Below are 12,813 nucleotides of genomic sequence, written 5' to 3' on the forward strand. Positions count from 1 at the left end.
GTGCTTCTTATTGGCTCATAAAAGATTCTTTTGAGGCTAGGAGTTCTCCAGGTATTTTATTCTTGTGCATTGTGAGTTTGAAATCTAACTCCAATTGGTTCTAACTTCTAAAATCACAGACTCTTCTGACTTGAAAGTGAAAGAAATCAGCCACTTTCTGCTCTTACATAACAGCATTTTCTAATAGCGTGACTTCCTCATTGTGAAATAAGAAACAGCTGAGACAATTCACGTACTCTTTTTGATAGAGACAGTGTTCCCCATTGCTGATCCCAGAGAGATTACATCTAGGAGCTGAAACGATGTCTATTGATGAAATGCATTGTAGTTAGGCTGGACCTGGTTTTGGTAGCTGAGAAGGCTGAGAGGGGATCTCATAACTGTTTATAAATACCTAAAGTGTGAGAGTCATGTTGATGGGGCAAACTCTTTTTGGTAGTGAGCAGCAATAGAACAAGGGGCAATGCAGCTGGAACTCAAAGAGTTCTGTACTAACATGAGGAAGATCACAGAATCACAGAATTGTAGGGGTTGGAAGGGACCTCTAGAGATCATCGAGTCCAACCCCCCTGCCAAAGCAGGCTCCCTACACCACGTCACACAGGTAGGCATCCAGGCGGGTCTTGAATATCTCCAGAGAAGGAGACTCCACCACCTCCCTGGGCAGCCTGTTCCAGTGCTCCGTCACCCTCACTGTAAAGAAGTTCACTTCGTCACTGTGAGGATGATAGAGCCCTGGGACTGGCTGCTCAGAGAGCCTGTGGAGTTTGTTCTCTGGAGAGATTCAAGGCCCCTGTGGATGCCTTCCTGTGCAACCTGCTATAGGGTTGGACTCCATGATCTCCAGAGTTCCCTTCCAACCCCTACAGTTCTGTGATTATGTGATTTTGTGACTGCCACTTCCTGGTTTTTATATGCATCTGTTCTCTGGACAGCTCCATATTTGTTCTAATGGAGGCTAAACTGGATTTAGGGTGAATTTAAGATGTTAGAGCCTTCCAGGGCTCTAAGCATGTGCCAGATGGTTTTCTTGACCAAACCTGGACACCAGAATACACTTCTCCATCCAATCCTTGGGCAGTATCATGTTCCATACTGGTCCCTGTGTCTAAATGAAGGTGAAACTTCAGCATAGGAAGTTCCACATGAATGTGAGAAATAATTTGTTTACAGTGAGGGTGACGGAGCACTGGAACAGGCTGCCCATGGAGGTGGTGGAGTCTCCTTTTCTGGAGATATTCAAGACCCGCCTGGACGCCTACCTGTGTGACGTGGTGTAGGGAGCCTGCTCTGGCAGGGGGGTTGGACTCAATGATCTCTAGAGGTCCCTTCCAACCCCTACAATTCTGTGAACTTCTTAAGCCATGGTGTGCACTGGAAAACGGTGTGAGTGGCACAGCCGCCCCGAGCCTCACATACAGCAGGGGGGGCCTGTCCTGCTGCGCCTCCCGCCTCCGCCAGAGGGCGCCATGGCGGCCGGCAGTCACGAGACACCGGCGGCAGCTGTTGCTGGCAGGGCGAGGCAAGATTCCGGGGAGGGGCGCTACCATTGGCTGGGGGCGAGAGCTGCGGGCACTCCCATTGGCTGTCGTGCGGGGAGAGGCGGAGCGCGGTCATCTATAAATGGAGGCGGAGGATGCGCAGCCGGCGCAGTTGGCGTTGGATCGGGGTTGTTGTCGGGTGGGAGCCGTCTGCTTGCCGAGCGCCGCCGGGACATGCTCGCAGCCTGACTGACCGCAGGTGGCCGCCGCGCCCGGGACACGAATGAAGAAACAGCTGCTCCTCCTGTTCACACACCGGGGACTCGTCAGCCGAGGGGGCCGCAGGGGGAAACGCCGTCGAAAATGGCTTCGTTCAGTATCCGCGCCGCGCGTCCCGAGGACTGCTCAGACCTGCTGCGACTGATCAAGGTGCGGGACGCCAACGTTAGGCCAAGAGGGATGGGGTGGGGGGGGGTGGGATGGGATGGGGGGGGGGGAGAGAAGGAAAGGCGGCCGAACCCGGGGAAGGCGCAAACAGGGCGTTGCGCAAGGCCGAGGGGGGGAGGGAAGGAGGGAGGAGGGGTGATGGGCCCGGGGGAGGCGGCTGACGTGTTGTGCCGTTCCAGGAACTAGCCAAGTACGAGGACATGGAGGATCAAGTGGTGCTAACCGAGAAAGGTAGGCTTGCAGCGACTGCCCGCCCTGCTGCGGCTCGGTGCCGCCGCCCGCATCTGAAGGGTCCCGTTTGTTTTGCTCTCGTAGAGCTGCTGGAGGATGGATTCGGTGAGCACCCGTTCTACCACTGCCTCGTTGCGGAGGTGCCCAAAGAGCAGTGGTCGGCTGAAGGTGAGATATTGCGCCGCTCGTTTGTTCTTTTTACATAAGAGATGCCTTGTGCTTATTGTGACCTACCTGACTTGAGGTTCCAGCGAGGAGTCGGGGCAGGAGGAACAGGCTAAGCTTAAAAATGGCGATAACGTAGAGCCGTGCTGTTGTGAAGTAGTTGCTAACCTCGGAGATGCTGGATGATCAGGTGTAACAATGTACTTAATGCCAAGTAATTAAATGGCTTTTCTTGTTTGACCCTAACTTAACCTTATGTAATCCTGTTGAATCACATGTTTTCTTTAATTTGTCCCCAATCTTCAGGTTACAGTCTCTAGCTTCGCCATGTACATGGCCCTTCTGTGTACATGGATGGGCGGGGAGGTAACTAAAAGATCCGTTACACAATAAAGTAGATGATCATAATATGAGGTAAGGTCTACAGGGACAAGTGCTATTCCCAAACCTTTACCAAAGACACAGTAGATCAGAAGTTATTGCACGCTTCCTTTAGAGTATGTGCAGAGTATGATGGTAGACATTGCGATTTTCAAGGCTTAGATTTGAATATGTTATTGCAGGAAGAGCTGGTTTCTCTTCCCTGTTGAGTGGTGCAGCTGTACTTGAAGCTGCAGTTCTATGTAGCTTGATTTGTTGGTGCTGAATTCAAAACAGCACAATACAATCAGTGTGCACATATGTCAGCGTATCAGAAATGTATCAGAATGTACCAGTTGTCTTTGAGCATGTCTTCTCTCTACTGAGCAATACATTGGAAGATGAACCTTCTGTAGAGCTTTGTAGCTTGTCGGGGTTGCCAAGCAAGGCAGTGTTGGGGCGGTTACCTAGGCCTTGGACTGCTCTGTATTGCTTTGTATTCCAGAAGGGAAGTGCTGATAAATCAGTAGGGTATGTATTAGTAGAAATAAAGCCTTTTTGTTCACTGCTTATTATAACATTGCTCTTGAGCGTTTCAGGGTGTGAAGAGGGCAGTCTTCCGTTAGGTTGATGCCAGTTTATACTGACGTTTCCAGTTGTGCTTCATTCTTATTCTAACCTTATAGCAAACGGCTGCATGTCACTATCTGTATATTTAAATATGCATGTAAGACTTAATGCAAATCGGTAGCTTCAGACCAGCTAAAGCTGCGTGCTTTGTTTCAGGGCACAGCATCGTGGGCTTTGCTATGTATTACTTCACTTACGATCCATGGATTGGGAAGCTGTTGTATCTTGAAGATTTCTATGTGATGGCTGAATACAGAGGTAAGTACTATGGAATCAGACAAGCTGCTTCCTACAGAGCTACTTTAAAATTGAAATTGTCTTGCTGTTTTTTCCTTAAACTGTATATTTTTGTTGCTTTTTCCCTCAGGACTTGGCATTGGATCAGAAATCCTGAAGAATCTGAGTCAGGTATGTCTGAGTGTTAAGTCTAAATGAACAGCACTGGGGATGCATGATGGAGCAGTAGTCTTGATTTTCTGTTAGCTGCAATCAAGTTTCTCCTTGAGCACTACACAGGATTAGCATTGATGAGTTACTAAAAGAGAAATGACAGAGCTCCAGGCAGCCTTAACCACTGCCTAGAGGCTGAACTGAGAGATAAAGTGAACATCATGACTCGGAGCAATCTGCAGCTGGTGCTGCTTAGCATCAGACCCGCTGACCTGTGTTTGCGTTCCTGCAGGTTGCTGTCAAGTGCCGCTGCAGCAGCATGCACTTCCTAGTGGCAGAGTGGAACGAGCCCTCCATCAGGTTCTACAAGAGAAGGGGCGCCTCCGATCTGTCCACTGAAGAGGGCTGGAGGCTCTTCAAAATCGACAAGGAGTATCTGTTGAAGATGGCAACGGAAGAGTAGTGAGAGAAGATTCCAGCAACTAAACTCTTGCAATGAATATACGCGCTCTCTGAATAAACCCCTTCTTGCTTTCTGTGTTGGTAGTGGAATAAAATAGAGTGGATGGTAGTACTGTGCAACCATGGTCATAGAGTAATTGGTACCGTCAGCTGGAGCGGAGGCATCTCAAGTTGAATACGTGCTTGTATCCATCCTTTTACCAGTGTGAACTTGTAATCTTTGTATATGGAAACTTCATTCTTGTAAGTGGCATTCAAATGTGTACAATGTACACACTGGTAGGGTTTGTTTTATTTCCTTTTATAAAATAAATAGTTTTCACTCAATGGCCGTAGTCTGACTCTTAATTCTCATGTGTTGCCTTTTATTTGGGTGATGCCACTTGCGTCACACAAGCACTTTCACAAGCAAAGGGGTGATGTTCTGCAATGGCTGGACATTAGGTTGGATGTTAGGGGGAAGTTCTTCACTAGAAGAGTGGTTAGGCCCTGGAACAGGCTGCCCAGGGAGGTTGTGGATGCCCCGTCCTTGGAGGTGTTCAAGACCAGGTTGGACGGGGCCCTGGGCAACCTGATCTAGTAAAGGTGTATGTTTAGTGGCCCTGCCAGGCAGGGGGGTTGGAACTACATGATCCTTGAGGTCCCTTCCAACCCAGGTCATTCTGTCTTTCTGTGACATCTCCACAGCCTCCACGCAGAGGCTGATTCCTGGTAGAGCAGATTAAGTATGTCTTTAGTTTCAAACTAACAGCTCATTAGATATGTAGGACAGAACTGTTTCAGTGTCCAGCCCTGCTCCTGCAGAACAATGGAGCTATCAAAGCAGCATGGCTGAATGCAACAAGCTTACTAATTAAGTGCTGTAATTAGGAATGTAGACGGCCCAGACACATTTTCAAGCAATTTAGAAGTGTTTCTCATATCTTCCTCATCATCTTCTGCCAGCACAGTCTGGCGTTGTTTATTTTCTAAATGAATGCCCCTGAAGTAGACTCTGAAGGCATCACAGAAAACCAAGGGAGGTGGTGGTAATGGAGAAGACAACCAGCTGCAGCTGTGCTAAACCTTCACACTCAGAGGTTAAGACAGCCTTTGTGATGTGGCTTGTGGTAGGGGCTCTAAAACCAGCCCTTAACAGAGTGATGGTGCGTAGCTCAAGGAAAGAGCAGTTTGGTTATGGTAGCATCATACTGGTTCTCAGCTCCCACTGTTGATAAGACAGGAAGGAAAGGCACAAGACAGGAATGCCCTAAAAGAAGAAACCTTACAAAGTGTCTGAGGGAGCCCAAAATGTTTCAACACCATACACCTGAGTTCAGCTGTGCCCCCGTGCCCTGGCCCAATGCAGCCCCTGGCCCATCGGTCTCTTTGCAGTCTCCCCAGTGGTGTGGAAACCTGCCATCAATCCGCTTGCATGGGCAAGGCTGCTCCAACAGACTCCGGGAACTCTATTTCAGAGAAGAGGATGTAATTATAATAGAAGCATCATGTGCTCTGAAACAAAACAAAACACAGCTAGCGTGTTTGTATCTGCTGTTTAATCTCTGCAATCTCAGAGCAGGCTGCAGTTCTGCCACCCAGGTACAGCTCCTTCCCTGTGCCCTCCCTGCCCCCAAGGCCTGGCTGATCCAAGCTCTGCAGGCAGAAACAACAGACACATGTGACAGCTGAACTGAGCACAGGTACACTTCTTTACATAAAACAGGGCAGGGAGATAACATTCATCTTCACACCGGCGGCGGTGTCAGTTTCATTTTAAGGCTTTCAGATAAAAAAGCCCCAGGGGGTGGTTAACTCATGAGAACGCAAAACAAATACTGGCTGCAGAACTGCCTGTAAGTAAGTTACACAGATTGTTTGCTTGCACTTGGATGTCTGCACGTTTGCACCATTCACCGAGCAGCTGTGAGCTCACTGTGGTTTCCTTCTGAACAAACACACCTCCATTTCCCAAGGCTCTCTTCCTGCTCCCAAGCACAGCCAGAACTGGCAGCAGTGAGGCATGGTCTGTTGCTCATTCCCTGGCACAGGACCATGGTCACAGAACCACAGAAGGGACCCTTAAGGGCAATCTAGTCTAACTCCTCTACATCAAACAAGGATATTTACAGCTCCATCAGGGTGCTCAGAGCCTCACCAAGTACCTGCAGGGACAAGGGCACCCACCACACCTGTGGGCAACCTGTGCCAGTACCTCTCCACTCTTACTGTAAAACACTCCTTATACCCATTCTAAGTCTCTACTCTTTTAGTTTGAAACCATTTCTTCTTGTCCTATCACAACAGTCCTGCTAATGACTGCTTCATCCTTACCACCCCCTCTTTAGATACTGAAAGGCCACTACCAGGTCGTCTCATAGCCTTCTTTTCACAACTGAAGAGCTCCAGCTCTCTCAGCCTGTCCTCGTAGGAGAGGTGTTCCACCCCTTGGATCATTTTGTGACCCTCCCCTGATACACTCCAACAGGTCCATGTCTGTCCTGTACTGAGGATCCCACACCTGGACACAGTACTGCAGGTGAGGCCTCACCAGTGCAGAGCAGGGGGGCAGGACATCCCCAGCCCACTGTGGGCAGAAGCAAGTGCCTGCCTGCCAGCCAGCAGCATTCCCAAGGTGCTGAGGTGTTTTCAAAACACATGGGTTAAAGTGCAGGGGCAGAATTTCCAAGGCTGGTTGCTGTCACTTGGCATCCCACTACCACTGCAAAGGCACCTTTGAACTGCCCTCCTCTAGCTTTACTTATGGCGGGTCAAACTCCATTCTGGGTCTTTGTGATCTCCATTAACCTTTCTATTAGCCCTGTTTCAGTGACTGGCACAACAACAACAACCAGATAGGAGAAAACACAGAACCTTCTCTGTTTTGCTTTACAAGCTCAATCTTGGTGCAATCAGTTTGGCCAGCTAAATTCCTCTTCCCCCCTACCCCAGACCAACTTCCTAGCATGGGCCAACACAGATTTGCAGGAACATTTACCACCACATAGCCAGAATGAAACTGGCCCAGAAACAGAAGGCTCTTACTCTGCAAAAGGAGACATCTTGTAGATAAATTCTTGGGATATATCAAGTACCCCCTGGATTACTGTTACCTTCCATCCATCTCTTCAAGCCACACATCAATGGATTTGCAAGCAGGAGTTATTTGCATCTGAGCAGCACTGGGCAGGCCTGGCAGAGGGGCAGAAATAAGCACCAAACAAGCACCAAAGAAGTAAGACTGTATTAATTCACTTTTAGACCAAACTGGCTGGAGGTTCCAGTGTTAACAGCAGTCATTGCACACTGCTCCTCAGCCTTGCAGGGAAACACACCCACCTTATGTAACCATGCATCTCCAAGAGCTGGCAGACAGTAAACAAGGCCAAGGGAATGAAGTCCACTGCATGACACAGTGCAGCCAGTTCAAATGGAAGTGACTGAGGCCAAGGTTAGAGAGTCTCAGAGAAGAAAGCCTTACCATAAGCAAATATGCAGGATTTATAGGCATCAGGCCATGACCTTCTCAGCACAAGGAAGCAATAAAATGATTCTGCATTTCCAAGCCAAGCTCGCCATCACCAAACTGTCTGAAATCTGACCAGAAGACATGCGGGAAGCTATGCCCTGGGGAAGCCCTGCATGTGTGAGGAAGCTACGCAACAACCACATTGCCAGCACTGCTTTTACTTGCCATTTGGAATTGGCTGTTACTTCGGGCTATGCAAAGCTAAATCACTTTTCACCCTGCAGTTGGATGCCCTCAGGATCCGTGCTGCATGCCCTAGCAGGACCAGCTTTGCCTCCACACACCACTGCCATGTGCCCCTGTGCAGTGCAGGCAGCCAGAGGCAGAGAGCCTGTACCACAACCCACAGCAACTGAGTGCTGCACATATGTGCTCAGAGGGGCTGAACCACAGAATGACAGGATGGCTGAGGCTGTTAGGTCCTAGGGGTCCATCAGGTCCTGTCCAAGCAGGGACACTCAGAGCAGGATGCTCAGGCCCATGGCCAGGCAGCTATTGGAGATCTCCAAAGGAGGAGACCCCACAGTCTCTGGGTAGCTCTGGCTGGCGCTCCCTCACCTGCACAGCACAGAAGTGCTGCCTGGTGCTCAGAGAGAACCTCCTGCACGGCAGTTTGTGCCTGTTGCCTCTGGTACTGGGCACCACTGACCAGAGCATAAAATCCCATGCTGCAGGAACGCCTTCCTCCAGCTGCTCTATAGTGTGGCATGATGGCTCAGCACCAACGATCCCTGCAGTGCCAGGTGCCTTCAAACAAGCCATAAAAATACCAGTCAGGAACCCGAAACTGTTTAGTTTCTTTTCAGGCAGCAGCTCCACTGCAGGAGGTTTATCTGCTCTCTCCTGCCCCACCACGATCCATTGCCAAACTGGCTCACCTTGAGGTAAACAACGTACTGGCAGCCCAACACTCAGCATGAAATCCTGGCCTTTGCTGCATCTGCCATGAAGTTATGAGACGCAGCCGTGACCTTCAAGTGTGCACCGTAAGAAACATCTGGTGCTCTTTTCAGCAAAGCATTCCACAACGTTTATGAACCCAAAACAAGCACCAGGTTGGAATTAGCCTACAATAAATTACTTCAGGGTACTGAGTTTTGCTTTCAGGAAACTGGTGTGGAAAGGCCTGAAATGAGGGTACACACAAAAAGAAGCCAGCACAGTTTCTTTGCAAGCTCTCACTGCTTCCTTGGCAGAGGAGAGGCTGCTGTGCAACAGGGGACAGCCCCAGGCAGCTGCCTTGGCACAGGGCAATGCAGCAGGGGGCTCTGGGGAGCCCAGCCATGCAGCTGGAGGTATGGAGCTGGCACAGAGTCCAGCCCCATGATGGGTCAGTGAGGCCACGGGGCCAATACAGTGACAAATTAACCCAGCTAAAAAGCACCACGTTCCAAATAAATGCACATAAAAGAGTGAATGTACTGTTTTCTGCCTCTCCAGGTAATAACTGCCTGCATTTTAAGGAAACATAGTCATGCGATCAGTGATAAAGGCTGCAGCAGTAACCACACATGAGGAGACTGAAGGACCCATAGCAGAGAAGCCTGGAAAGCAGGGGAGGCCAAGGTGTGACAGCTCTCCCAGTTACTCCAGGAAGGGCCAGAGGCCAGAGCAGCATTGGGAAGGCAGCCAGATGGGGGCACGGGCCCTCTAACACACCTCAAAACATAGAGACAGGTCCCCACAGGGGCTAATGCCACTCTATAAACATGTCATGCCTGATGCATGACAGCAGACATACTGCTCCCAGACAGCCTCCCTGCCTTCAGCAACCACCTTTTGTCCAGGCAGTTGGAAACTATTCTTTTAAGATAGATCAAAAAAACCCTATGGGAACAGTTTCAAGGGTAGGCACACAGCTGATGTCAGCAGGCTGTGTTCAACAACAAAACCCGTTTTTTTTGTAGGAAGCCAAAGCATAGCACGGCACTTTGAACTGAGGTTACCTTTATGATTCATGGTATGAATGAGCACTTGCTTGAGCGCCCTACAAGTCAGGAAATGGCTCCCTCAGGAAGTGAGTCTGAGGCCGGCTGTATTTACAGAGACGTTTGTGGACTTAATCTAGGGCAGGGGGTGGGGGAGGGGAAGAATCCCTTTCACTATGGATGATTGCACAGCTCCGTGCGTTTCTGTACACAGATACTAACAAAAAAGAAAGGATCCAGAAACACAAAGCCTGGAAAAGACCACTAAGATCATCTAGTCCAGCCATCAGCCCAACCCCACCATGCCCACTAACCGTTCCTCTCAGCGCCACGTCTCCACAGTTCTTGAACACCAACAAGGACAGTGATTCCATCTCCCTGGGCAGCCTCCATGGCTTTCTGCTTACAAGCTTTGCTTGGTGCATGCATGCAGCCACTTAGTCTTGCCCAGCTTAATGCTTAACCCTTCTCCCTACCTCCAGGAAGACAAAAGTGCTCTCCTGCACTGCCAGTAAGCCATCACAAGGCAGTACCTCTGTACATCTCTGTTTTAGGCCTGTTTTCCCCTCTGGCAGGCTCCATCTGGGTCCAGGTAGGGATTGAGGTCAGCTCATGCAGCAGGTGGGTACTGTGCCCTGGAACTGAGCGCATCACATTGACTACATAGACATTGGGATTATTACTACGATGGGACAGAGACCACAGGGTTTCAAAGAACTCCAATATGGTAAGTGGTGTGGTTGTGTAGCCATCATGTAGCAACACTGGAAAAAGGAGATTCCGTGGTAGCAAGAGCAACATTCTGGACGAACCCAAAACATCAAGATAACAACATGAAAGTCCAGATCACGCACCGGGCTTTAGCATGATGACCAACAATGAACTTCACTGATGGAATGGGAGAAAACAATGCAATTGCATCAATACACCAACACTGCTTTCAGAGAGGCCTGGAGAAAGCAGTCAGCTCCTGACATATCAAGAAGACACAGCCAAGAAACACCAGAATCAGCTGATGGCCCAGATGCAGAAGGACAGGATGTTTGTTACACAAGACTTTTTTCTGCTAAGAGACATCTCCTCTTCTGCTTTGTAGTTACGACATTGCTATTAAAGGTTTTCCTTGTAAACAAGCAGCTTTTGTACCTGTCAAAAACACTACCCAGGGCTGCTGACCCAGGCAGCTGCCAGGCCATCCAGGTGCAAAAGTTGATCCTGTTCTGAGATGCTACATTCAGAAAGATTCAGAAAAGCCCAGTGGGAAAGTACGTGGGCTCCTCTGGCAAACCTGAAGAACTGAAACGCTCTCTGTTAACTGCAAATTATTATGTTAAAACTGGCTTTACAAGGAGCTTGGAGTTTATAGTATAGACAAGTAGCAAGCCACTTGTCCAGCTGCAAAATAATACCACTGCTGCTGTCCCTATCTTGTTTTCTCACACTGAAGGATTGTAACTCTCTTCAGTAGTGACAGCTACAACAAGGAAGGTTCCAGAACACTCCAGTTATCACCTCTGCTGATAAATTCGCTGGGGCCTCCTGCAGTCAGAGCACTGACCCAACTTCTTTTTTTCTTTCAGTAAACACTTGTGTCAAAATACCGCGGTATTATTCAAAGCTGCAAGGTTTTCCATTTACATGGGCTAGCAGGATTAGTCAGCTGGCCATGTATTTCTGGCAAAATGAGAGGCTGCCTTATTCCACGTTTACTCAGACATATAAAAAAACTATGTAGAGGGATTTCCATCACACAGCAAGGGCTGAATTGGAGAATCAGATCATCTCCACAAGCTGCAGAGCTTAAAGAACGTGTTTTTAAGAGGCGGCATTGCAACCCATCCCTAACAAATACGCTGACACTGCGACTGAGGGCGCTGAGATGAGGACAGTTTCCTCATTTACACAGACTCCAGTTACCAAGTCAAAAGGCTTAGGGTGGAAGGTTGATCAAATTGCTGATGTGAAACTTGGGTGGGGAATATACTGCTTTTATCTGATGTTGTAATACTTACAAGCAAAGCCTGGCAAAAGATAACATACAGAAAAGAGGCCACAACATCTGTATACATATACATACATACAAACAGCAGCCAACTGCTCTCCTGTTCCTCATCGGGAGTATGTCGAGTGAGATGAATGCCTACAACCTCTTGCACTCTCCAAAGCATACATTATTTTTCTGTACTTGTAAAAAACTGTTGCTAGAAGAGGTAAACCAAGGATTCCAGTTAGGGACATCTTGTTCCCATTTTGGAACCATCCCCTCCATCTGTGTATGCAGGTGGCTGAAGGCAGCCTTTTTCCTGCTAGATAAAAGCATTTGCAGCCTATTGTTTTGGGGCATTTCTAAGCAGCGGTGTAAACAGGCAAAATAAGGATGCACCCAAACGAAAAGCATTTAAGTCACTACACTTAGTTAACCTGGTATTTTCTAAACACAACACATACAGTTATTTACCAGCCTAAAACACTCATAAAAACATGTGCTGAACATGTTGCGAGATACTATTTTCTGCCTGAGGCAACTACGTGCCTTATGCCTGTATCAAAGAATGTGCCTGTTTTATAATGCCCACATAGACTGGCATTAACATTGCCAAGGTTCATTTGTTTTTCCACTGTGGAAGTCTGTGGAAATACAGCCAGCCTGTGGAACACCGCAGCAAGTAACAACAAACATGTTTAGAAACATTTTAAATCCAATTTACCTTGTAGTTTCTTGCCTTTTTCTTTCAGAACTCATCTTACAGGCACTCATTTAGTTCCATCCTTCCCTTGTATTCACTGATGATTAATTTAGGAACATTTTAAGATTCACCCACAGTACTTTAAACGCTACGAGCTGCCTGGATTACAAGCATCACAACTGACTTTGTATCAGTATCTCCTGAAGCATCACCAGGGAGAGATTCCTGAAAATGGCACCAAATGATGGTTTTATTGTGAGAAATGGTTTTATAGTGAAAAGATTTCAAAATGTTTGAAATCTTCTTTTATTTCCCTTTGCTTTGTTTTTTCTCCCCTCCCTAGCCCAGGATGAGGAAACAGACAAGTTATTCTATAGCTGGTTCTCACCCCCATAGTATTCTCATACCCACTGAACCGTGCAGTCAAGCAAAAACAAGGACAAACATTAACAGCTCCATTCCCACCCATCTACTAGACAGGAATTCACAGATGCTTCATTATATACCTCCCACTGGCACTGGTG

At 48.2% G+C, this 12,813-nt stretch overlaps 1 protein-coding gene across 2 annotated transcripts; it reads left to right on the top strand.

The window, feature by feature from the left end:
* Positions 1-1,630: 1,630 nt before the first annotated feature.
* On the top strand, positions 1,631-4,493 carry SAT1 (spermidine/spermine N1-acetyltransferase 1). 2 transcript variants are annotated; one of them, XM_015885588.2, is made up of 6 exons: positions 1,632-1,910; positions 2,108-2,159; positions 2,244-2,327; positions 3,471-3,572; positions 3,682-3,722; positions 3,997-4,493. In XM_015885588.2, the coding sequence occupies exons 1-6, from the start codon at positions 1,845-1,847 to the stop codon at positions 4,165-4,167; spliced, it is 516 nt and encodes a 171-aa protein (XP_015741074.1). In that variant the 5' UTR covers positions 1,632-1,844; the 3' UTR covers positions 4,168-4,493. The 2 variants fall into 2 exon arrangements, with proteins under 2 accessions (XP_015741065.1, XP_015741074.1); XM_015885579.2 differs by having other exon boundaries at positions 1,631-1,910; positions 2,108-2,327.
* The last annotated feature ends 8,320 nt before the right edge of the window (positions 4,494-12,813 follow it).

Source organism: Coturnix japonica, chromosome 1 (assembly GCF_001577835.2).
Source record: "Coturnix japonica isolate 7356 chromosome 1, Coturnix japonica 2.1, whole genome shotgun sequence".
In the NCBI taxonomy this organism is placed as follows: Eukaryota; Metazoa; Chordata; class Aves; order Galliformes; family Phasianidae; genus Coturnix; species Coturnix japonica.